The following is a 24147-nucleotide window of genomic DNA, read 5'->3' on the forward strand; positions in this document are numbered from 1 at the left end:
ATGCCCAAATCCCCACCGTGCGCGTTCTCCTGGTCCTCCATGTGGCTGGCATCTTTGGCTACTTTGATGGTGCAGTCGGTGCTCTCGTCCTCCTACTCTTCATCATCCTCCTCCTCCTCCACGTATCAGAGATCTGCAGCCGGCGGGAAGCGGCCGGGCTTCATGGAGAGGACGCTGGTTCTCCTGGATGTCAACACCCGCAGTCCGCTCCGAGTCCTCAACGAGAACTTCCTCTCTCTGCAGCTGGACCCCTCGATCATCAAGGACGGCTGGCTGGACTTCCTGAGGTACCAAACAGCGTCAGTTTACCAAAAGCCAGATTTGTATCGCTGTCTACAAAGTGTTGCGGTGGTTTTATCCATTACGCACGAAGCCACGTTGTGTAATTATTATGGAGTGAGCCAGCACGTTCCCCCCTCACTTCAATGATCCACATTACTGAATTAATTATATCGAGACTGATATAATCCAGACCTTTCAGATGATTGAATATAACGGCACTGCAAGTGAAGGTTTGGTTAATAAGATATTCTCGGATTATGACTGTAACAGTTGTTCCAGTGCGCCTGGTAACACTGGACTGAACCGTGGGCCCCACAGCCGTTCACTCTGCTGAGTGTCTGTGTCACAAGTTATTAAATCTGGTTTTGAGGTTTTCATTTGTTTTTCTTAAAACCACAGAAAAATACCTCGAGTCCACCGCCAGCCATGTTGCCTCAATGTTTTTATAAATTGCATGGTAAGTTTTTTAACTCTCATTTATTTTTGCGACTTTTCACTCAAGAGCATTTCAAAGATTTCAGCTGAGACGCAGCGCAGACTATAACTCGCACACGTTTTCACCATATGAAACATGACATTTAGAAATTTAAAACCTGGCAAAATAACTCCATAAATTCCGGACTTGTTCTAATGTTTAACTGTAGATCAGGGCAGTGTGTAGACTGATGGCTCGCCAGGTGCTGGATGTAGATTTAACAGCGTTGTGAACATTGTTTAGTTCAGCTTCTAAATCACGTACGAGTCTTTGTCAGACAGGATCTACTATCGATGATCTATGGAGCAAAGAATTACACCATATTCTCCAGCACATTTCATAAACTGGAACCTTGTGGGTAAAAGAGCGATCAGATTACTCTTGCTCCATTCTTCCCCTGATACTATTGTAAAATAAAGACACATCACACTTCTCAATCCGACAAAACATAATTTACAGCTTTTACTTGACTTATTTCTTTATTATTCCATCTTTTATTCATTCATTTACTTCACTTTATACAAACAAACATGTGACTTCATCAGCTTCCATTCGATTTATAGTTGATAAAGCCGAAATTACCTGCACAGCTTTTACTGTATAAATATCTACAGGCCTGCTGGCTGTGACTTTTTAAAATGTATTATTATTATTATTATTATTATTATTATTATTATTATTATTAGTATTATTAGTATATATACTGGAGCTGATGGTCACAGTTTATCCCAGTTTTTCCCCGGTGGTTTAGAACAAAACAAAAGTTTTCCAACTTGTTTTTCGATTTTGGAAACACTTCATATGAACTATATGAACCATTTTGTACGTGGCTTTTCAGCTTATAAAGTAAAACAATAAGCCTATTCGTTTTAAATAATGTATTTTTTCTTGTGACAATTATCACAATACTAGTGGAAAGTTTTAGAAAAGACAACATTTTCCAATGAATTAACAGAAAAAGTAAAAAAAAAAGTACAAGATAAAATGACGTGAAATTAGTTTAATGTAAACAGGCCTTATAGAGCAGGAAGTAAAAAAAAAATCATCAAGTCAATGCAAACTTCAAGTGCAACACATACAACTCCTGCAACCGAGTTGAGACGGACTTTACAGACACTGTACAGAAACCCGGCGTGATCAGCTGCTGAATGAGGTAAAAACAGATTTAATATTGAAAGCATCAGGACTTAACTTTTGTTTTAAATTGTGTTATGCTTTAATTTGAGTTTATATACTGAGATTACATAATGTGAAACGAGAAAAAAATGTGGTCTCAAACTTTTCATTAAAGTCACCAAAAAGGAAAATACAAAATAAGTGGACTATGGCAAGAAAAAAAACACACTAAATAACTCGCCCTTGCATCACCAAATTAATAAATACTCCTTCATTCCACGTCCATATAAATCTTCAACTTGTTCCTGTTTAAATTCGTGCCGGGTAAACCATTAGTGTGCTTGTGTGTTGTTGTAATCCTTTGTTCCCTGAGGTAGCTGCTCTTACCTGCTGTGGCTGCTTCCTGATGCCTTTTCCACCGGGTGACAGATGTTGAAGTCTCCGCTGATGTCAAGGAGAAAAACAGTGCAGATGTTTAACGACCATGCCCGTGGAGCTGGAGGACTTATTTGTAGATGTCTCCTTGAGGCCCTTTTTTTATATTTGGATTTCAAGGAAAGGAAACGGGGAAATATTCGTTTTCACGTTTTCGGCTCCTGTGGAATATTTCTAAACTGAGGCAACAGATAACTTTTGGTGTGTGTGTTTCTTGGTCTCTGACTCTTTGTCTCTGTGTGTCTCCAGCTCCAAGCGGCTGGTGACCCTGGCGCGCGGCCTGTCGCCAGCCTTCCTGCGCTTTGGAGGGAAACGCACCGACTTCCTGCAGTTTAACAACCAGAAGAACCTCGCTAAGTTCAGAGGGCCGGGACCGGACTATTACCTGAAGAACTACGAGGACGGTGATTACGCACGACGCTCTTTTTTTTTTTTTTTTTGCTGCCTCTTGTGTTTACGCACAAGAGGCGTCTGATCCTCGTTTGTCCGTGACGCACAGAGTGAACTTTATATTCCTGCTGAGGGTTGCGTCGTTGGGACGGTTTGTTTTACGCAGCGTCCTTTACCTTGCAACACATGCAGTGGCCAGTTTATTAGGGACACCGAGCCAAAACTATAACGCCTGTGTATGGACTCTGCATTGAACCACACTCTTGTGGATGGTATAATGTTCGGATTCGGATAAAGTGTTGCAGAGAGGTGCTTCTAACATATTGTCAACTCAGGAAATGACGTGGACTCAATATTCGAAACATTTCTCCATAATAAATCTCAAAAAGGAGGTGAATCAACATTTAAAACGGTTACAAAATTCATGAAGAACTTTGGACTGCATGTGTTTTATGTAGGCGTACCTAATAAAACGCCATCTGATTGTTTACAGGACACTATGGATATTGAATTTTCTAACAGGGTGTACATCATAGTATGTACATTTATATCAGTTTAAAGCTGCATAAAAATAGTTTGATGACAACTCATATTCTGGAGTTCGAAAAGCAACAAATGTTTCAAAAAAGCCAGCAGCTTTCACCAGGTAGTCAAGTTCAAAACAAAGTGAACAAACAACACTCTTTAACTTTTGATGCACATTTATTTAAGGAAGAAATTTGAACAAAAGTAATAACGTTGTTTTTGTTTCTTCCCCTCTGCAGATATAGTGCGCAGTGACATTGCACTGGACCAACAGAAGGGCTGCAAACTGGCCAGTCATCCTGACATCATGCTGGAGCTGCAGAGGGAGAAGGCCGCCACCACACAGTTCGTCCTGCTGAAAGAGCAACTGTCCAACATCTACAGCAACATCACAATAACAGGTAGGAGATCAAACACACACACACACACACACACATATGTCAATTTTTTTTTTGTCTTTGACACATGCTCACATCCTAAGAGACACATTGTCCGTGCTCAAATAGCATAGTTTGGACTTTGTGTCATGCACATGCAGATGTGCACGTATGCGCGCGTGCACTCACACGAGGTTCAAAGCATGCCAATGTAAACCATCAGCTTTCAGAATGACAAATGTAATTTGTAAAGGAGGAATGTGGGGATGGATCGAGGGGTGCAGCAGCAGAGGCCAGTAAACAGAGCACTGACGTTTTCACTGGTAACAGTTAACTCAACCTGACCGCAGAAGGAACTCTGGAGTCCTGGTTTTGGGTGGGCTACGTCTCTTATCTGTTGCCGTGATTGACTGCGATGGAAACAAGGAACTGTTTGTTAAAGTCGCAACAGTTTTGGGATGTGTCCACAGACCTGGAGTTGGCAGTGAGTGGACTAAAAACGCTGAGTTTTCGGAATAGAGCTTGGAATTAAAAGTTAGAAGTTGATCGAATGAGGAAATAGAGAAAATGATCTGAAGCTTGATTACAAAACAAGCAGACGAGTAGAAAAAGTGCAGATATTTAACCTTTTGCTGACCCCTGACTATAACTAAATGGAGCAACGGCAGTGAGACAACTATTTAACAATATTTATTACGACAATAATACTCTGGATGTATCTCATACAGAAACACATTCATCATCTTGAGAAGACAGTTGTTGGGACTGGGAGCGCTAACATCCCAGTCCTGATCGTCAGAGAACCTCTAGAAAAAAAATTCTGAACTGGGACATTGACCAGCAACCCAGACAACAAATTCATTTCTTTTGTTATGTATTTAAATAGTAAAAAGTGTAGAGGTAGTATTGGTCACAATCCATGGAATATTTGGCCATGAGCTTTGAAAAGATATCAATAAGTTTGATAAAACTCAGAATCTACCTCGAGTTGTCCCAGTTCAATGTCTTAATAAAAGGTTTGATCATTATATACAGCACCTTGTATTAGTGTGTCTGCATTGTGTGTCTGTGTGTTGCAGTCTGAGCCATAGAGGCAAATACATAAAAGAAGAATTTCAAGCTGTTTGTGTGAGGAGTCAGTTCACGAGTTCAGGTAGGGGGTCACATGGTAACACACATAAATTTTGTGTTACAAGACAGTGAGACACATGTACCCTTTCATTTTGACACCACAGTAATTCAGGTTGTTCCACACGGGCCAAGCATGTTGAAATGTCAACATTAGACTTTGTGGTAGTTTTCGTCAGTAAAATATATATATTTAAATCGAACATACCCATAGTAATTATAGAGTTTTTTGGGTGGTGGGCTTCTAGCAGATTGTTTTACATAAGCTTAACAGTAAAACTCCTGAGTGTGTGGGTGTGATGGTCACACAGTTAGAGTAACACTGATTATTTCCTTAGGCAGGAGCAATCTTAAAAGTATTATGTGACGATCAAACTACATATTGTACTGCAAAAGCCAGTACAATAGTCTCCTAAAATAATAATGTGACAACATTTAGTTTAATAATGGTAAAATAGTGTTGTAGGGCTGGGCAATTAAACAATATAAATAATTATGGCAATATAATTTTCATCAATGGCAATATAACAAAAGCCCAACATCGAAATAATATTTGTGATTCTCTGGCTGTTAGAAAGAACACACAACCACAATCTTTACTCAGGAGCAAATGTGTGTTTTCCAACTTAAATAATAAGGTGACATTTATTGCATAACTATATTTTTTTGCATTTGTGGTGACTCATATTATGTTGTTGTTAAAAGTTTTCATCTGATAACAGACAACGTAAATAATATTAACATATGGGAAATATACTTGCAAAATATTTGATAATCCTCTTCAAAATAAAAAATATTAAAAAAATAAGAAAGTGCATTTTCTCTTTTTGCTAAAGTAAATCTGAAATCTTCTCTGTACTCGTTATTTGAAATGCAAATTATCTGAATTGTTGAATCTTAGTATCAAGTATAAGTGTAAACTAATAAAACCACGGTTGAGAAATGAAGCCTCTGTCTCACACATGTGGTGTCGTGCTTATGTCTCTCAAAATTGAGACCACATTTCCCATAAACCCCAGTGCTTCCTGTCACAAAGAGGATGTTACCACTTGCTCACTCTGCTGTGCTGCAGCGTGGAGGTCGTCCAGTCTCCTCTGTGGAGTAAAAATAAAAGCGATGATGATTTACCGATGACAAAACATTGCATTGCTCCTTTAAGCTACTGTTCTGTAGAATGTTCGGTGGAAAAACGTAAACATTAAAACTCACTTGACAGGTGTGAAAACAATGTGAGAGCATTGATGCAGTAAAAGTTATGGCGATAATGAATCACCGCATGAATGTTATTTTCTCACATAGTCGAGGTTTTTGCATAATTGAATTGATTGATTAGAGCCATATGGACGATTTTATCTGTTTAACTCCTGCTGTAATGGTTCTTATTAAAAGCCAGTTTATAACTCTGCGTGGAATTGGCGGCGTAGCTGCGGTGTAGCGTGAGTGCAACTGTCATTGGTCGGTTTGGTAGCGACTCCTCCATTTCCTTCAGTGGCAAAAGTAGCTATTGATCCGCTCAGTTTGAGTCAGTGGCATAGAAACCACAATGCCACCCGGTGTTTGGACAGAGACCACCATTGGCATAAGCATCGGCATAAGTTCTGTGCCCATCCCCCACAGGAATACTATAAAGGTTTGAGAGGTACAAATGAATTCGAGAGGCAAAGGGAGGCGCAGTGCTGTTTCTGAGCAGGTGCCACGGCTGTCAGACCCGTTGATGTAGAGGAGAGGAGAGGAGAGGAGAGGAGAGGAGAGGAGAGAAAGGGCAGTGAAGCCAAGCAGAAGGACTTTATTTACCCAAGGCTGATTTACTGTGAAGTGTTCTCACAGAAACTCTCCTTCTTCCAAAGCGCACACGCGAGCTGAAGGTCGGCCCCGGGGGGAAGGTTTTTCAGAAGTCTGAGGTGTGTTTTTCAAAGATAGTGAAGGTGGAGCTGCTACATTCTTATTTATTGTACAAAGGCTTGTCGGTGGGTTTTAGGGGGGGGGGAAGTATAACTCAGCAAAATGAGCGGTGATGGCGCTGAAGAAGCTGTGAAAGGGCCAACGTGTCGGTGTTATGTTCTCATTATCACACTCAAGCATGTTGTGTAAACTACAATCCTTTCAAGGACCTCCCGTGTCTGAGGTGGAGAGTTACAGGGATACAGATGCAATAGGTATTTGTTTAAATACTGTCTGGTAACAATCAGTGTGTGTGTGTGTGTGTGTGTGTGTGTGTGTTTTTCTATGTGTGTGTGTGTGTAGGCAGGTGATGTTTAAAAGACCTTTAACAGTCTTGCTCCATCCTTTTACACTCACCACTGTCTGACCTTTGACCCACCCTTGTTAGAGCCATCCATAATGGGGCCATTCCAAGCTTTCTCTCTCTCTCTCTCTCTCTCTCTCTCTCTCTCTCTCTCTCTCTCTCTCTCTCACACACACACACTACAGGAATTATTTTGATAAAATACCCTGAGCTCAGACAAGGTCATGGTCAGCATCATTTCATGTCTCTGTGCAGGAACATATCCCTCCATCAGGGATCTCTTCTTCAAATTCTCTCTTCTATTCCCTTTCTTTCATCTGTTCCTTCTCCTCCACCTCTCCCCGGTCTCTCTGTCATGTTTACTCTCAGTTTAGCTGTGTATATTGTGACTTTGTGCCAAAGTCCTTATGTTTATTTGATACTTCGCCGAATGAGGCGGACGTTCTGTTAAACTTGTGACCCCCTTGTCTGTGTGTTTTAAGGCTCTAAGAATAAACATGGCTCAATTCAGGAATCAACCAAGCTATACATGTGAACAAGGACAAGAATCTAGTGAAGCAAGATTCAAAGAAGGGATGTTATCAGTTTTAAGGTGTGCAGCTGCTCTTGAGAGAGTGAGGCGGGAACTAATTCTGTTCCTTGTCAAGGATTTATCTTCAGAGGTTATGTTTTCACCTTGTTTGTGTGTGTGCAAGATAACACAAAAACAACTGAACTGATTATCACAAAACCCTGTAGAAGGATGTGGTAGGGGTCAGGGAAGAAGCCATTTCATTTTGGTGTGGATCAGGATCAGGGTGCAATTCCAGGTTTCCTTTCTTTAACTTTACAAGAGATGCCGTTTTTAACATTTTCTTTTCATGGAAATAGTTGATAAAGGACAGAACATCTATAGCAACCTCATAAATAAAGAAAAAAGTAAGAAATACTTTGGGGAAAACGGGTGTTGAATCACATGATGTTGTATATTTTTGGACACCGGTGGTGGAGAGGAGGAAGAGGAGTGGTGTGGATCAGACCGAGGGACTAAGTCACAAGTAGGACATCTCCTCAGGAAGGAGCGGCACTAACCTAGTTTTTAAAATGGGACGGGGTCAGATTCCCAGTGAAGAATAACCTACATTAGTCTAATCTAGACACCAATTTTCATTCATAACAAATTCGAATTCCTACTCACAAAAGGAATCATGTATCTGAGAGTAGATGGAAAATTAGAGGAGCCAGCTGCAAGGAGACTACTCAGTCATATGAAACAAAGCAGGAGGCTGGATCGGCCCTACTCTGAAATCCGTGAGGTCATACTTTTATTAATATAATCATTAATTGTGGTAAGGCTAAAAGGAATCGGATTAAAGAGCATAATCTTAACGCTAGATGAGTCAAAGGTTGGCGCCCTGATCAGGTGGATGGTATCAAACCTCCTCTCTTTCTTAGTCTGATCTCACGTGCGTCCTATCAAGTGACACGACTGTTTACAATGTCTAATCAGTTGTTAGGTTTAAGTAAACATCGCAGAAGGTACATCACACACTAAAAATGGGAGCCCCTCTCTTTGAACTGACACCGAGGTGCCGCAGTCACGGCCAGGAGCCTCTCATCCAGAGCTGCAGGCCTCCACTAAACATGAAACACGAGAAGAGGGACGACATAGAGGAGACATACCATCAGAAGTGTGAAGCAGTGCTCATGTGACCCAGGTGCAGCAGAGAGGGGGCATTGTTTTCCACTGAGGCAGTGACTACACATGACGGAAGAGCTGCAAATTCCAGACGTCAGGTTCTCCACCGGATTTTGCATCCAAAGATGAATTGAAATTGAACATAGACCTCCAGCGTGTGCATTTTGGCAGTGACAGGAGGTAGTGCAGCCATGTTGGACGAAACCGCAGCTCATATTGGACGAGCGGGTACATTGTGGCAGACCTGCAGTACATTTAACCTTTTTATCAATAAGTAACACACTCTTTGGCTGCGACTCTGGCCAATTGCCACATGAGCAATCTCGTGAAGCATTTGATGAACATCAAGTTTTTTTTTTAGAGGGTTTATCCTGAGCCAGGCCGTACCACAATGATATCCCCACCTCTATACAGGGCTAGTTACATATTTAATACATTATATAAGTTATTTTTTTGAATGCACTGGTCTCCAATATACAAAGGCCAGATATTGGAATCAGTATAGGGGAAAAAAAATGAAATCAGATCATCTATACAACATTCTATAATTGCTCAGTTATAACAAAAAGGATTTTAATGTGCAAAATTATGAGAAAGAACCTGAAGCTCATGTTCCTGACGAGAAGCTTTGTGCGGTTCGGAATCTGTAAAGACAAACATCAGGAGCAGACACAGAAAGGGGAATTCACTAAACAAGTTTAATGGCTAGAAAATGTTTTCATCAAAACAACCGGGCACAGCTGACAGAGAGCCTCTAGATATAACTCTCTGTTTTAACTCATTTGAAAATCAAACCATATTTTGTTGTAACAGTTCCATCCCTCCTCCCCGCCCCTCTCCTTAATCTCATCTTTAAATCTTTTTTTCTGAGGAGGAAAGGAATTGTTTTTGCATCATCTGCCTTATATTTTCATTTCAATTTCCACCACTGAATGCACATACACACACACACACACACACACACACAAGCAACACACACACACACACACACCAACACACACACACACACACACACACACCGTGTTGCAGCTGCTTAAGTACCCGCTCCAATCTCCAGCTCATTGCTGAATGCAGATTTATGAGTTTCTGCTGCCAAGTTTCACACTGTAACACTGAAGTTCAGCCAGTTTTCATGACGGCAGGAGAATTAGAATAACCCGCTTTAATTTGTTGATATATATAATGATATTAATGGATGTGAGCAGTCGCTGTGGATCTTGGAACGGTCCACAGGTGAGACAAAGAACATTACAAACCTAGTGTGTTTGTTTTTACATATCACTGATTGCTCAACTTACTGTTTGCTTTATGGTTCTGTTAAAAGAGAAGGACCTGGCAGCCTGCTGGGCTTCACTGCCAACAACGAGGCGGTCGAAAAACTAAATTCTGCTGTAGGTCCATTATGCTGCGCTTTTATCCAAATGCATTAAGCTTTGAAACGTCATCAGATGAACATATTGATCATGAACAGTGCTTCCAAACGTTCTGTGGATTCAAGCAGAACTCGAACGCGAGCAGAGACTCAGGAGTTGCAGAGAAATAAATGTTTCTTCTCTAAAAAGAGGGATTCTTGCCTCCTAATGAATTTCAGTTTTTGTATTTATTTCTTATCTCACAAATTAGCATAATGAAGCGGAACTGTTGAAATAACTCTTTTGTTTGTATTAATGAAGTAAATACTTTTCAAATTCCTTAAATACAAGGAGGCTTCTGCCTTTTACACTTGAGATGCAAAAATCATGTAGAATGTTTACGGTTTTTGCCACATTTCTTCCCCTGATACAACTTTAAAGAAAAGGGCACTCGTGAGTTCATACATCTGTCAAGGTCCAGCACTTCCCTTTTGAAACCACAGTTAAATTCACTAAATCTGGATCTGCATCAAAGTACAACCACTCATATATATCAGCCCCCTAAATATGTCAGATATTGTTTTATCAAGATCCATGAATTACGCCTCGAGAAATCAACTTAAATGTTGAAAAACAACTTATCTCACAAAATGACAAAGAGAGATGTTCCCCACGTGAGAGCGATAAGAGGAGGAGACGCACGTGATGGAGCAGAAATTACTTTAAATCCAAACAATATCCCGGAAAATTCTTTAAATTTCAATTTGCTTTTTAATCACAGATTCCTAAGACGTGTCTTAAAAAAGGATCTTTAATCGAGCAAATTATGTGTGGCACTGGATTGAGTGATACCGACTGTCAACACACTGATGATGATGTATTAGATCCAGACCAAGGTGTTCTGAGAAAACTGCCAACAATGCTGCTGGCGTGAACTCGGGACAGAAAATTGAAATGTTGGCTCGAGGTGGTTGCGTAGAACAAAGCCAATATGTCCTAAAGAGCCAAACCCGTCTGGCAGCCATTGAAAAAAACAAAACACTTCAGTAGAAAGAAAGAAGTTGGATCTTTAAATCTTCATCTTCTGCACAGGTGAGCAAATTTACTGCATAACATCGACCTCAAGATATATGACTCATATCTGTCTGCACGGATCAAAGCATGCTCATTTGTTCTGTGGTTGATTCCAAACTCTCTCTGCATTGAAGTTTTAGGGACGTGCATCTGTGGTTTCCCGAGGATTTAGTCAGCTGCCTTCGGACTCTCGGCCAGCATGTGCATCTTTTTCAGCAGGGTTGTGTTTAATTTCTAAGTCTCTAATAAGAAACATTCTTGAAATACATCGTGTGATTAGACTGGTCATGCTCATGTACACAGCGAAAAGCTCTGGACCAGGAATCGAGCCCTGCAGCACAACTTTGAACCACCAGAGTTTCACACATGGAGGTTTTTTTACAGTATGACAGGGAGCCTTCAGACTGAGGCATGAACTTCTGATGTGTTTGGCTGAATTTATTACATGCCACTATGAATGCTAACCTGTCAGTTAACAATTATAAACTGGGATGTAAGTCCAGCGTGACAAACCCTTGATTGCCGTATTGCCGTCTTTTTTTCTTCCGCTCACTCTTTCCACATGGTCTGCACGGATCCAGAAATGTCTGTTTTTTCTTGATCGGGAGAATACCTAGAGTGTTTAAATCATGGATGGACATAACATGCAACTCCATGTGTTTGCAATATGCCCTGAGAAAAGTGCCAGCAACCTGCAAACGAATGTCATTTTAATAGCCTGATGCATGGGAAATGTTTGAAAGCAGTCTTTCCTTTCCTATGATTGTTTGGCATGACATCCAACCTCCAGATTTCTCCTCAGAACTCTAGAAAACATACGTTTTGGGTCAAATTTCATATCATGGCACCGCGCTCGCTGCTGCTCTGAGCCCTTTCGCAGCAAGGGGATGGATCTGTTCAATGCTCATAGCCCTTGTGCATGTGTGTGTGTGTGCGTGTGTGCGAGTGTTCGTCTCTGTGTGTGTGTCAGCTCTGTATTCGTGCAGGTGAAGCTGTTATCCTGAGGGGAAACATGCTAACTTCATTACCAGTGAGACACATTTTATTGCCTTAATTTGACTCTCAGGCTGTCATCCATTATTTAAAAGAGTGTGTGTGTGTCCATGTGTATTTACGTCTGTGAAGTTTGAACTCGAAGTAGGGGCTAGTAAGCTGTAACCACTGTTGGAGCTGGGAATTTGACCTGGTGTTTGAGAAAGCTATTCTGATGCTTCTCCTTTCAACGCTGAAATTTAAAACACACATTAGTGTCACATCAATGTTTGCAGCGTTTCTACCGCGTGAGAGTGTGTGAATCCATAGAAAGCATCTACGTTTCCTCTTAGAGAGAAAACCGTGTAACCGAGAGTCATCATCTGTACTGATCGGAGGAGCTCGGCCCATTTCATGAATACCAGTCCCCTGTCTTGTATATCTCTCACATAACCTGCCCTTTCTTTTCTCTGACTCAATGCGGCTGTTGGAATTAAAACAAGGTTTTCTTCTGGCTTTGTTTGTTATCAAGGTTACGCAAAAACTACTCAACTGATTTCCATGACAATTTGTGGACTGGGAGGGAATGACCCAGGGGAGTATTGGTTTAATATTGGTACGGATTCAGATTATTGCAAGATAAGGGTTTTTCAACATTTTCATTGATTTAACAGAGAATAATTCAAGAATCTTGAGAGAGAAAAAAAACATGTTGACATGTTGAATATGAATGCGTGTATAGATCGAAATAAAAAAATCCAGAGTTAGTGAATATTGAAGGTAGTTTCACCTGGGGCCTGTTGGGCCTTGATCTCTACTGAGGGACATTGTAGTTATAAATGCACTAATTATTTTGTAACTGTCTGAGCTGTAGATGGTGTTTACATAATATTCTTTTGAATATTGATTTTCCAAACATTTAAAGTGACAAGATTAGGTTTCTTGTGAAATGTGCTATTAGAATGAATGTCTCTGCAAAGTTACAAAATCTGAATTCAAGTTCACCCTTATTGTCATGTGTACACACACTTCCGCTGATTGGAATGCATCATGGTAACTTAAGTCACGTTTTCTAACCTAGTGTGAAGCACAATGCTAATCAGGAGAGTGCAAACCTCTGACAAGGCCCAATTTTACAATCTCATAAATTTCAGTTCCCTGAACGTGCCTGATTTTCCTCGAGATCCACGACTTGCCCTCTGTGAAATAAAGGAAAAGACAACAGAAACACAATCTCGCAAGTTTAAAGAAAGTCATAAAAATTCCTATATCCGCCATTGATCTGGATCTGCCCCAAAATGTAATGGGTTCTTTCCTGACCCACACCACATCCTTCCACTAAGGTTTGTGGTTATCCAACCAGTAGTTGTTGTGTAATCTTGCTTACAAACACACTAACAAACAAAGGGACATGTGTGAATACACAACCTGCTTGGAGGAGTAATTCTTCTTTTTGATAAAGTGCTTCACTTCTCGCCTTCTTTTTTCTTGATGAATTTCCCTTAAGTTAATTCTCACGGTGCCAATGTTCCCTGTTTTTCAGCGTGTTTTTCCTCTGGCCACTTGCGAATCCTCTTTAATTCTCCTCTCTCCTTTCCACTGGGAGCATATGGCTGGTTGGATTGTGTTGGACCTTGTCAGAGGCCATCTATCACTCCATGGTGTCCTGCTGAGCTGGAGATTCACAGCGCAGCCTCAGCCCTCGAAATGAGAAAACAAGAGCAAGAGGGAACAAAGATAGATTAAGAGCGAGGGGAGAGAGGGAAGGGGAGGGGAGGGAAGGAGTGAAAAATGAAATAACAGCTACAGACAGATGGTGAAATAGAAGATGGGGAAAATGGTAAAGGAACATTTAAAGATTAATAAAAGTTAAAAGTTTTCTTCGCATGAGACCAATGACGGTGTATTTAGTTTTTCTCCGAACTTTTTACTTTTTGTACCATCCCAGCCGGCTCTGGCAGTTCAGAGATGCTCTTAGCCAAAGGCCCCGTCGACACCTGTGGTGCAAAACTCTGCCTTTTAGGTGGAACACACCTGTAAGTGCTCAGGGTTCAGTAGCTTCACACTTGTTAGACTCCAAAACAGCCCCAGAGCACAAATGATATCGTCACGGCTCTCTCAAGAAAATATATTTAATAAAATGGGTGTTTCCAAAACCTTTCACAAGCTATCGACTTGGAAATCTGCGTCAATTTCTGATGGAAAACAGAGCTGTGCATGTTTCATATTATTTCCCCTGCATCAAGAAGTGCATATTTTTTACATCTGCATGGCTTTTCTATACATTATATGCAATAAAACAATTCTTGGTTGCATCAAGGTCAAACCCACAATCAGATTTTGTGCGTAAACCTGTACTAAATAAGTTTCACATTGTTCTATGAGAGAAATTCACCAGAGAGAAAAAGAGAGTAATTGAGAAAACGTGTCCCAACGAACGGGACTGAAGCTCGACCTGCTCCAGAGGCACGGCTGCTGGCTGTGTCTGTCCTCTGACCCTGTGACCCCCACACATGAAACCACAACACGCATGTGCCTCAGAGGGACATGTGAAGAAGCTACTTCCGAACTGATAAAGTCGTTTCTCTGCTTCAGATCTACTTCTCTTATTTCGGTTTATTCTCTTTCATATGTAATCTGTACCACGTTATTCAGTGGGCCTCCCTTCTCCTGTAAGGCTCTGCACATGTGGCAGGGTCAGACTGAATATCCAAAGTCCACTACTTGTCTGTAGCTTAATATGTGTCCCATTATCATCAACAGGAACCACAGCAACCGAGGTAAAACAATAGTTCAGTGCAGACGTTCACCACATTTTGAGGGAATCTGCCCTGTAGTCTTTGTTGCACAAGTGGTAACAAACAAACGCACAGGGGTAGAGGAGGTTTTAACTCAATGATGTAAACAACACGAAACGGGTGAAATGCAAATGCTGAAAAGGAAACTGTCCTCACAGCAGAAGCACTGAGTAGAGCACAGACCTCGGCCAAGGCCCAACAGTCGCCTCATAATCAATCAAGCTGCACCAAATGGCAAATACACACACACACACACCATAGAGATCAGGCCACTAAATATGGCTGATTGATTTCTTCAAGACCCCACGAGTTATTCCCTGAGAAATTGGTTAAAATGTCCAAAAATGTGCAACGTTAACGACAAAAAATCCTGGGTCCGCCTCTTTGTATGGATCCACACCGAAATGTAATGACTTCTCTCATCCTTCCACCAGGTTTCATGGAAATCTGTTTAAGTAGTTTTTGCATAATCATGCTGACAAACCAAGAAAGTCTGATTCAAGGACACATAGTTGCTGTGTGAGTTAGAACCCATGTCACGCACGTGGAAGCCAGTTCATGCACCGCTCACCCACTTTTACACCCACAACCGATAGCGATTTGGCAACGTCTAAAGATCAGTCACCTCCGAAAAGTTTATTGGCTCATTAGAAGGATAAAGTAAGCTTAATGTTGGATGTGTGACCAAATTGTTTTCTCTCTCCTTCGCCAAAGTTTCTCTTTGTCTCTATTTTTGTTAATTGGCTTAAGTATCCAGTAATCTGTGCCTCTGGTTTTTTTATTTGGGGGTTTTATTAGATGCCGGCTGATGTATGGTTACAAGATGACAGGGGAAATATGTAAACTGCTTTATGGCCTTTCATCACTTGAACCGTGCCACATATTTAAAACAGAGTTAATCTCTGTTTTTACTGTGGCTATTTATGCGTTGTTCAGAAATAAAAAAGGAAGAGGAGAAAGAAAAAGGATGGAATAGGGAAAGAAAGAACTGGACGGGACTCTTTGACAGGATCATGGCTGGTTGCCCTCCAACCTCTCTCACTCTGAAGCCGTTTGATTCTGGAGGAACTCTGGTCTGTGGTACCCTGCGCCGGGTTATTGGAGGAATTTTATGAGTCCATAAGTGTGTAATGAAATTTGCCACGGTCAGAGGAGTGAAGCACGGAAAGGAAAAGTGGAATTGAATTTTCTGTGGTATTTTCCTCAGACCTGCGTTCCCTCAGGGAGCGTACGGGACTGTTTGCAGTGGCCCGGGCAAGGAGAGGCCAAACGAAACCTTTTCCCTGAGGTTTTGAACCTCTGCTGTGAATGGCAGCAGCCAACACCTCTAACCAGGAGCAGATGTTTGGCAGGCTCGGCTTGGCCTGGTGCTGTGCCTGGCAGAGGGGGAAACCTGGGGTCTGATGCAACCAGCGTGCCCCGCTAATGCACTAACAGCGTGGCCTCTACACTGTGGGTGCAGAGAAGACACGGGAATGGAGCCAGGCCAAGGAGAGCTCCCACACACTCACATCAACTCTGTCTTCTTAACACTGACACTGTAATCATGACACCTCATTTGTTAATATATCTTCACATTTACCATAATTGTCTTCTTTTCCCGAGTCTACTATTCTGTTGTGTAGCTTTCCGTTGTAATTACCTCCACTAAGGATATTGTGTTTTCCTCGTCTGTGAGCAGGATCACACAAAAACTACTCAAGCGATTTCATTGAAACATGGTGTAAGGATATGGTTCGGGCCAAGGAAGCTTTTAGAGCAGATTCGATTAAGGCAGATCAGTGCATTTTTTGCATTTTATTTTCACTTTGAAAAAATTCATCGATCTTGATGGAATAATCTGGCATATTTACAGGACTGATGTGTGTTCAATTTTATGAACCTTGTTTAAATGCAAGGGGACTGTACAGTCTTTTTTTCCCCCAAGGACTTTCAGAATAAGAGGCAGATACTAGCAAAAGTGGTCAGTTGCCATTATAGTTATTACGCAGATAATATATTACTCTTACAAGTTTTGGCATTGGAAAATATGAGTGAATACAAATGCAAAGCAAGTAAAACATCTGTGCAATAGATATGTTTTATTGCTTTTAGACATTGGTCAAAGGTGAAGTTGATGCTTATTTAATCTACATTTAACAAAAAAATAGCAAAACTCAAATCAAATCAAATTTTGCACAGGTTTAACGTTGTTATTTGATGTCACTTGGTTAACTTTGGTTATCTTTTATCGATAGGTTAATGTTTATATTGTGCAGCCCGATAGAGAAATAAGCACCAAATGTCAGTGTATTTTTTGATGAATGCAATTTTCTGAAAAAATCGGTGTGTGATTGATTTCCATGCTTTTGGCAAGCGCGCGTCAAAGCACTAAAGAAGAATGTCACTTTCCAAACCCCGGGAATCTAAATGGATTAGTTAAATGAAACAAAATGATAAGTCAACATCTCACTGCTGTGCAAACGTCTGTCAACGATTCTTAGCCGGAGTGGCTGGAATGAACAAATGGGGAAAACAAATATGTTCTCAAGTGTGGTAATGGGCTTAGACTTTTCATAATGTGTCTTTAGCTGCTCGACAGAAACGATTAGGAGGGAAGACTGATGAAAAGACAGATATTTCAGGTGAACCGTTGGGAAAAAGGCGAATTCCCTTCCTCCACGAACATCTGGCAGGAATATCCATCAGAGAGAAGAGACTAGTCCCAGCGTTGTCATAACCGTTTTTTGCAGAAACTCAAATGGGACTTAAAAGTGAAGAGTTATGGGAAGAGAGTCGGTCCCACTGGCTGAGGCAGGTGCCCCCCGCAGTGTCAGTCCAACACCCGCCAGCATTTTGAGGAGGAGCCGTGATGGTTTTTTTCCCCCTTTGTGTTATATGAGCTGAATCGTTGTAGCGCCACGTCATTAGTATCACTTAAAGTTCACTCAGTTTAAAGAATGAAAGTTTCTCCTTCGATTATCGTAAACTAATAGTAGATCACATTGGATTATATTTTTATTTAGCACAGACACATAAACACCAAAAAACCAACATACAATAATACACAGTGCAGTGGGAGGCACGAAAACCCAGAGGGCTTATTTTAAGGGCTCAACGTAAATATAAAGTAATACAGTTCACAAAATTAGGTAATGCTAAATTAACAATCACAAAATAATATAAATAAAGGAGTCAGCAATTTAACACACGTGCAGGCCAATGAAAATAATAATTGTATCAAAATAATTACAATTAAAAAAAGGAAATCTGGCTCTTATGGAGGCAGTGTTTCTAAAAACAATGTTCTTGGCTTAAACTCATCGGAAACAATTGGCCACGTATTTACAGGTATAATCGGAAAATTTATAATGATTCAATAAATTTGTTAAATATTATTCTTGTTCACTGAAATTATATTTAATTGGTTTAATTATCCGTTATTATATTCAAATCACTAAATAAAACAGTGCGGCAAATTCACGCCATGTTAGCGTCCTGAGGAAAACATTTTCCCAGCATCTGATTTTACAAATGTATAATTGCCTGTAGAGCAGTGGAGACGCAGGCTGGTGACTGTGCGCCTGTTGAATCTGGCTCTGCTCGCTCAGCTGGAGACGGAACCTCCAGTTTAACTGAACCATAAGTAATGTGTGTGGATATAGTTTGAGAGTGGAAGATGATTGCTGTGATTATGGTGATTATTCTCACAGGGGAAGGGGGTTCTGGGATCCCGTGTGTTTGCTTTGCTGCCCTGCTCGGGATCTGGTCTGCACAACCCTCATCCATCACACGGCCCGGGATCAAAGTTACCCGTCTTACGCTGGGAATGTAGAAAAAAAGTCTTAAATACACAGAAAGAAATGTTTTTGTTTGCCCTCGGTTTGTGCCCGTCCTTTTAGATATATATATATTGATGACATAATGAATTTCAATGTGGTAAAAGAGGCATTTGTTAGGAAGTTGAAAACATTCCTGCTGTTGATGAGTGATCTGCGGGGGTTCCAGCCCATAAGCAGGTGTTTCGTGGGAAGGGCCACAGACATTAAGTCCAAACTCTTTGATGGTCGAGGGGCAGTAAAGCCCAGGGCCGGTCCACCCTCTCCTTTCAGTGGATCTGCCCAGAGGAGTCTTGTGTCTCTGCAATTACAGAGCAATCACATCTCAATTACAGCATCAGCAGAGGTGTGTGACGAGATGGCTGAGCGGATAAGAGGTGGAAGCTTTACGACCAGCCTCTTCCGAGGTGACAGTGTTACTAATCTCTGGTGGTAAAAATGTCAGGTGTGGCTCTCACGCCCCTTCCTGTCACAGCCTCTGCCTGCAGGGACAAAAACCAAAAGTCATTGTCTTACACAGAATTCCGATTTGATGATTTGTGTCTTCAGATGCTTCACAGAACTACTGGCAATATGTTTCCCCTTAAAGGCTTGGGCTGTAGTTATAGTTCTGTGCTTTTGCTTTAAAGATGAAAAACTGTTTGCAAAAGTGAGAGCTAATAATATTAGTGTGAATTTTGTCACAATGTCATTGTGTGCTTATTGCAAAATCGATTTGTCATCATTTAGTTATTGGCGGACAGTGACACAGCAGATAGTGATGAAACACAACGTGTGACAAGACTAGACTTAGCTTGTTGAAGAAGATACAAACAAACAATCCAACACACAAAGGGATATGGGTGACCACACAAACTCCTTGGTCAGATGTAGCCCAGTGAAAAGCTTAAAAGCCGCACAAGTAAAACCTGAAGTTATTTCTATGGCTCTTCGTCAATTGGATTAACTAACTAGTTGAAAGCACAACATTTAAATCCACTTGAGATACTTGTGTGTTATCCCAGTTACACATTCAGCAGATGCATCATCAGCATGTAGCCGTGTTTCTGGCCATGTGACATGTGAATCCCTGAGGAAGAACCTAAACTTCACCTGTTGAAAGATTCCTCCAGTCATTCATTTAGTCTGTGTGCTGATTGGTGCAGAGCGGGTTCTACACTGGCCTTTAAGAGCAGGTAACAGCTGCCGGCCACAGCTGGAAGTGACACTGATGAGAGCAGTGAGAGTGAACAGAAGGAGTTGTGCTGTGGACCGAGAGGAAGGCGGAGGCAGCCGGACAATTAGGGTATTCCAGACATCCTTTTCCCGCGCTGTATCCAGAGGCGTTCCCAGGCCAGATGGGTTGTGTAGTCCCGCCAGCGAGTCCTGGAGTCGACACCTGGGTCTCCTTCCGGTTGGGCGTGTCCAGTAAACCTCCAATCAGGAGGCGTACTGATTAATGCCCGAACCACCTCAACTGTCCCTGTACGACATGAGGGAACTGAGCCCCCCCGATGGAGAACACTTATCTAGTCAGTTTGTATTTCCAATCTTTTGGTCACTACCCAGGGCTCAAGGGTGAGTGTTGGGATGTGGATGGACTGGTAAATCGGAAAGCCCTGCCTTATGGCTCACCACTATGGTGCAAGGATGATGCCACACCGACCTGCCTGTCCATCCGTCGTCCATCGTCCCCTCACTCGTGAACAAGACCTTGAGATATTTAAACTTGTGTCCTCCACTCGGGGCAGCAATGCAGTGACGTATAGGTAATAGGCTAAGTAGTAACACAGGAGAAGTCTGTAAGTCTGCTTCAAACGGTAAATCATTCAGGCCTTATTCTTCAACACCACCGCTCACAAACGCTGCCCGTCCTTGGCTTGTAAGCTGTTACACAAGTTTGTTTACATTCTATCTCTGCAGCTCAGAGACGACTGGGAGTATTTCTAAATAATCTAAAAAGACTGCTCTTTGTTTAACTTGCTTTCAGTAATAAGGTACTAACGCTACTTTTCAACATTTTGGGGGTTTATATGGGGGTTTGTATGTGGTTAGTACGTGGGTCTCACTAAAACATCTCCGAATGAATTTGTTTCCTTAGACTGAAGCTTCATTTAGATTAAGGACGGACTAAACAGCCAGTCCGTTTATAATAAGTGGGATGATGTGTAAACAGCTCCGGCTCATGGTGGCGGATGTTGAATTCCTCATCCGCTGGTTGTGGTTTGCTGGAAGCTGCACGGTGCAGACGTCGAGAGGAGACGTCTCTCTGCTTAGAAACCCACTTCCTCACACCTTGATTCCTACAAGCCGAACCCAGTCAGCTTATTATTATGTAAAAAGTTCATTTAAGGGAGTGATAGACAGTGACCATTGCCAAACAGATGTGCAAACCACTCACACCCCATACGCATTTCCCTCAACAAGTGGTTTGAGTTACATGGCCCAAAGGCAGTGAAAGGCAGTTGATGTTATTTTGTCCACTTCTCTGTCTTTGATTTGTGGTTAACTGCAGCCTGTTGCCGAGGCTGGAGCGCACACACACACACACACACACACACACACACACACACACACACACCCACACACACACACACACACGCACTTTACATTGAGGGCAGCGTATGTTAACATACCACTCATCTTACTCACCAGCTCCATCGACTGGCTCTGTGTCGAGCTTACACCGGCTACACAGAGCAGGGCCACACACACGAGTCCAGAGTCACAGCAAATTCACACTTGGAGGTAATCTCTCTCTCACACTCTTGTTTCCGCACACACAAACACACACACACATACACACACATAAGCACACACAAACACAAACACACACTGGTCACCCTCTACTTACAGAATTGAAAACAGGTGCCCACCACATATCTTGCATTCTTCCAAAATACAAAAGTGGTTTGACCTGAACGGTTCTACTGGAGCGGAGCCACCCCGTATGAAAGAAGAGTCCATGTGGAGATGTGTGTGTGTGTAAACACGGAGGCGTTCGGTTCTGTGCAGCATGCTAGTGGAGCAGCACAGACTCGCACTATATTGGAACCACATTTCTCTCCTCCCCCCCGCTCAACCCGTACACGCAGTGTCAAGTTAACATCAGGATAAATTGCAGTTACACCATGCGAACATAGCAAATTACCGCATTTAATAGCTTTCGATACAGCGACCGTAACTGTATCCTGGTCTGGCTCTGACCGACGCGGGTGAACGATCAAACTGCACCGATAGCCGCTCCTAAACTTGTGACCATCTCTTTGGAGAAATGGTGAATTGGAAACGTCAGCCGTGAGATGACCTTGATGCAGTCACAGTGTCTTTCTCGGCGGCCACAGGATCTGGTTAGCGGAGGAACCGGTCCAATGAGAAACAGAAGGCAGAGAGCTGCCAGACGAATCAGATTCCAGCCCTGTCAGAGGAGCTGCTGATAAACGCAACGCGCTTTGGTTTATCTTAGATATTTTAGCAGCATTCTAACCAATGCGTTTCATGACTGGTCAGAGTCTGTTTGTGTGTCTGCATTCACGTGGTGTGTGTTAAGTTAAAATGTTAAATTACTCTTAAGGCCATCTGGTAAAACCTTAAATACTGTCATCAGCAATTTTCTCCAGCCTTTCAAAACAATTTGATGGATGCGCTGTCTGAGAGTAGCAGATTCCACCATGTTTTCCCCTGTGAGTTCACAATGGCAGTACCGTGTGTGTGTGTGTGTGTGTGTGTGTGTGTGTGTGTGTTTCACTGCCTAATTCGAGCTGATGTAATGTGAGTTGTTACAGCTGACGGAGAGAATTACAGTCGTCTCTGCTCTTACATGTGGGAACATGATGCAACTTCGTGCATCTGTTTATTTGCCTCAGAATCGAGGATTTTCTTCCACAAAGCTTGAAGATATGTATAAAAATCCAAGCTCTATTTTGAGATTGGGATAATGTTAGCAGTGTTGACACTTGAGATGAATTCTTTAAGCGCCTCCGAAAACTCGAGCGCAACATGTGCATCTTAAGATATTGGAAAACACATTGGATCCATAAACAGGGAAAAAAGGCTCAGAATCGATTTCTCTAAATGGCCTTTTCTCTTGTCTGCACATGTCTCCTGAGGATTTGGTTTTGATTTGGCTTTTGAGGGAACTCTGCTCCAGTCTCTTTGTGTGTGTATTTGCTTGTATTCTCGACTTTGATGGGACTAAATGTCCAAATTCAACATTTGTAAGGGCAGTACGCTGTGTAGTCTGGCAGTAAGTCAATATTTTTCTCTGGTGAACGTAACTAGAGACATGAAAAGCTTTTTTTTTTTCTGTGCTCTATTGTCTTTCCCAAGGCGTAAATAATGGAGAATGTAGAAAATAAATGTATCAGCATTTTTCTGAACCGAAATCTTGAAGTCTAAGACCAGATTTGTTTTCACAAATGATCTGAATTTGTGTGGAGAAGACGCTGTTTGTTCTTTCTACTAACTGTGGATTGTGTTCACTTTCCTCTCACTACACACAGGGATGAAGCTTGAATGGATGCCAGTCACATTATTAATGCGACTACCAGCCAAACTGGAAGCTTGTACTACAGATCAGGGGGTTAGAGAGGTAACTTTTTCAATAATGGTTCACTTCTTACAGGGTTAAATCGCCACATTTTACAGACCTTACTGAGCAGGTAAGGACTGTAAAATCGGGCCCTTGAGCTGTTGATCCTCTGACGTTAGACCGCCCTGTGCTCCAGAGCGGTGTAACGTCAGAGGATCAACAGCTCAAGGGCCCGGTCACACATACGATGCAAATCACAGTGTATGTTTTGCGTGGAGTTTAACTTTGGTCAACTTTGACGCGTTTTTGCTCTCAAATACTTTAGCTCTATATGCCCAAACTACTGATCAATCAGATAACTAGAATTCCAATTGACAAATAATGTTAGAGTGTTACTTTCCATGTGTCTGCTCTGGTTTTAAAACAGACTAAATGAATCCATCCTTTTCTTTTTATGCTTCTACTTTAATCTTGACAGCATTGATGCTTTTACTCTCTTATTCTATCACTGCAGCTCAGAACAACATGAGGAGACTCTGAGTGGAATCAAAAATAAAAACTAATCTCTCTGATGTCTTTTGTTAAAAATGATTATTTCCCATGAGTGTAAATGATCACTTCAGTCACAGTTGACCTCATTCGACTTATTTCCTTTCCTCTCTGGCAGCAGTCTGACATGATTTTACATCATATAATAAGAAAAGTTTGTTCATTATCAAACAAAGGAAAAATAATCGCTCAGTAATACTTAATAAGAATCATGTGCTTATTTACAATACATCTTTAACCTGATTTAGAAAAATGGAATATAATATCATTATTGGCTCTATAATTGAGTTAACCTGCGGGTATCATTGTTATTTTTTATATGATATTAATATATTATATAAGAACTTTATTCATAGATCTGATGGACTCACTGAAGCCAGAAAAGCTTGGCTTGACTTGTTTCCTCACATAACATATTTAATA

The 24147-nt window shown here is 41.6% G+C and overlaps 1 protein-coding gene across 1 annotated transcript in view; it reads left to right on the forward strand.

Annotated features, from left to right (window-relative positions):
• Positions 1-24147, forward strand: part of hpse2 (heparanase 2) — a 52465-nt gene continuing 28318 nt past the window's right edge. The window contains exons 1-3 of the mRNA XM_062401288.1: positions 1-287; positions 2558-2712; positions 3463-3624. Of these exons, the coding sequence (XP_062257272.1) occupies positions 1-287; positions 2558-2712; positions 3463-3624 (604 nt within the window). The remainder of the gene's footprint in view (positions 288-2557; positions 2713-3462; positions 3625-24147) is intronic.

Source organism: Platichthys flesus, chromosome 12, assembly GCF_949316205.1.
Source record: "Platichthys flesus chromosome 12, fPlaFle2.1, whole genome shotgun sequence".
Classification (NCBI taxonomy): domain Eukaryota; kingdom Metazoa; phylum Chordata; class Actinopteri; order Pleuronectiformes; family Pleuronectidae; genus Platichthys; species Platichthys flesus.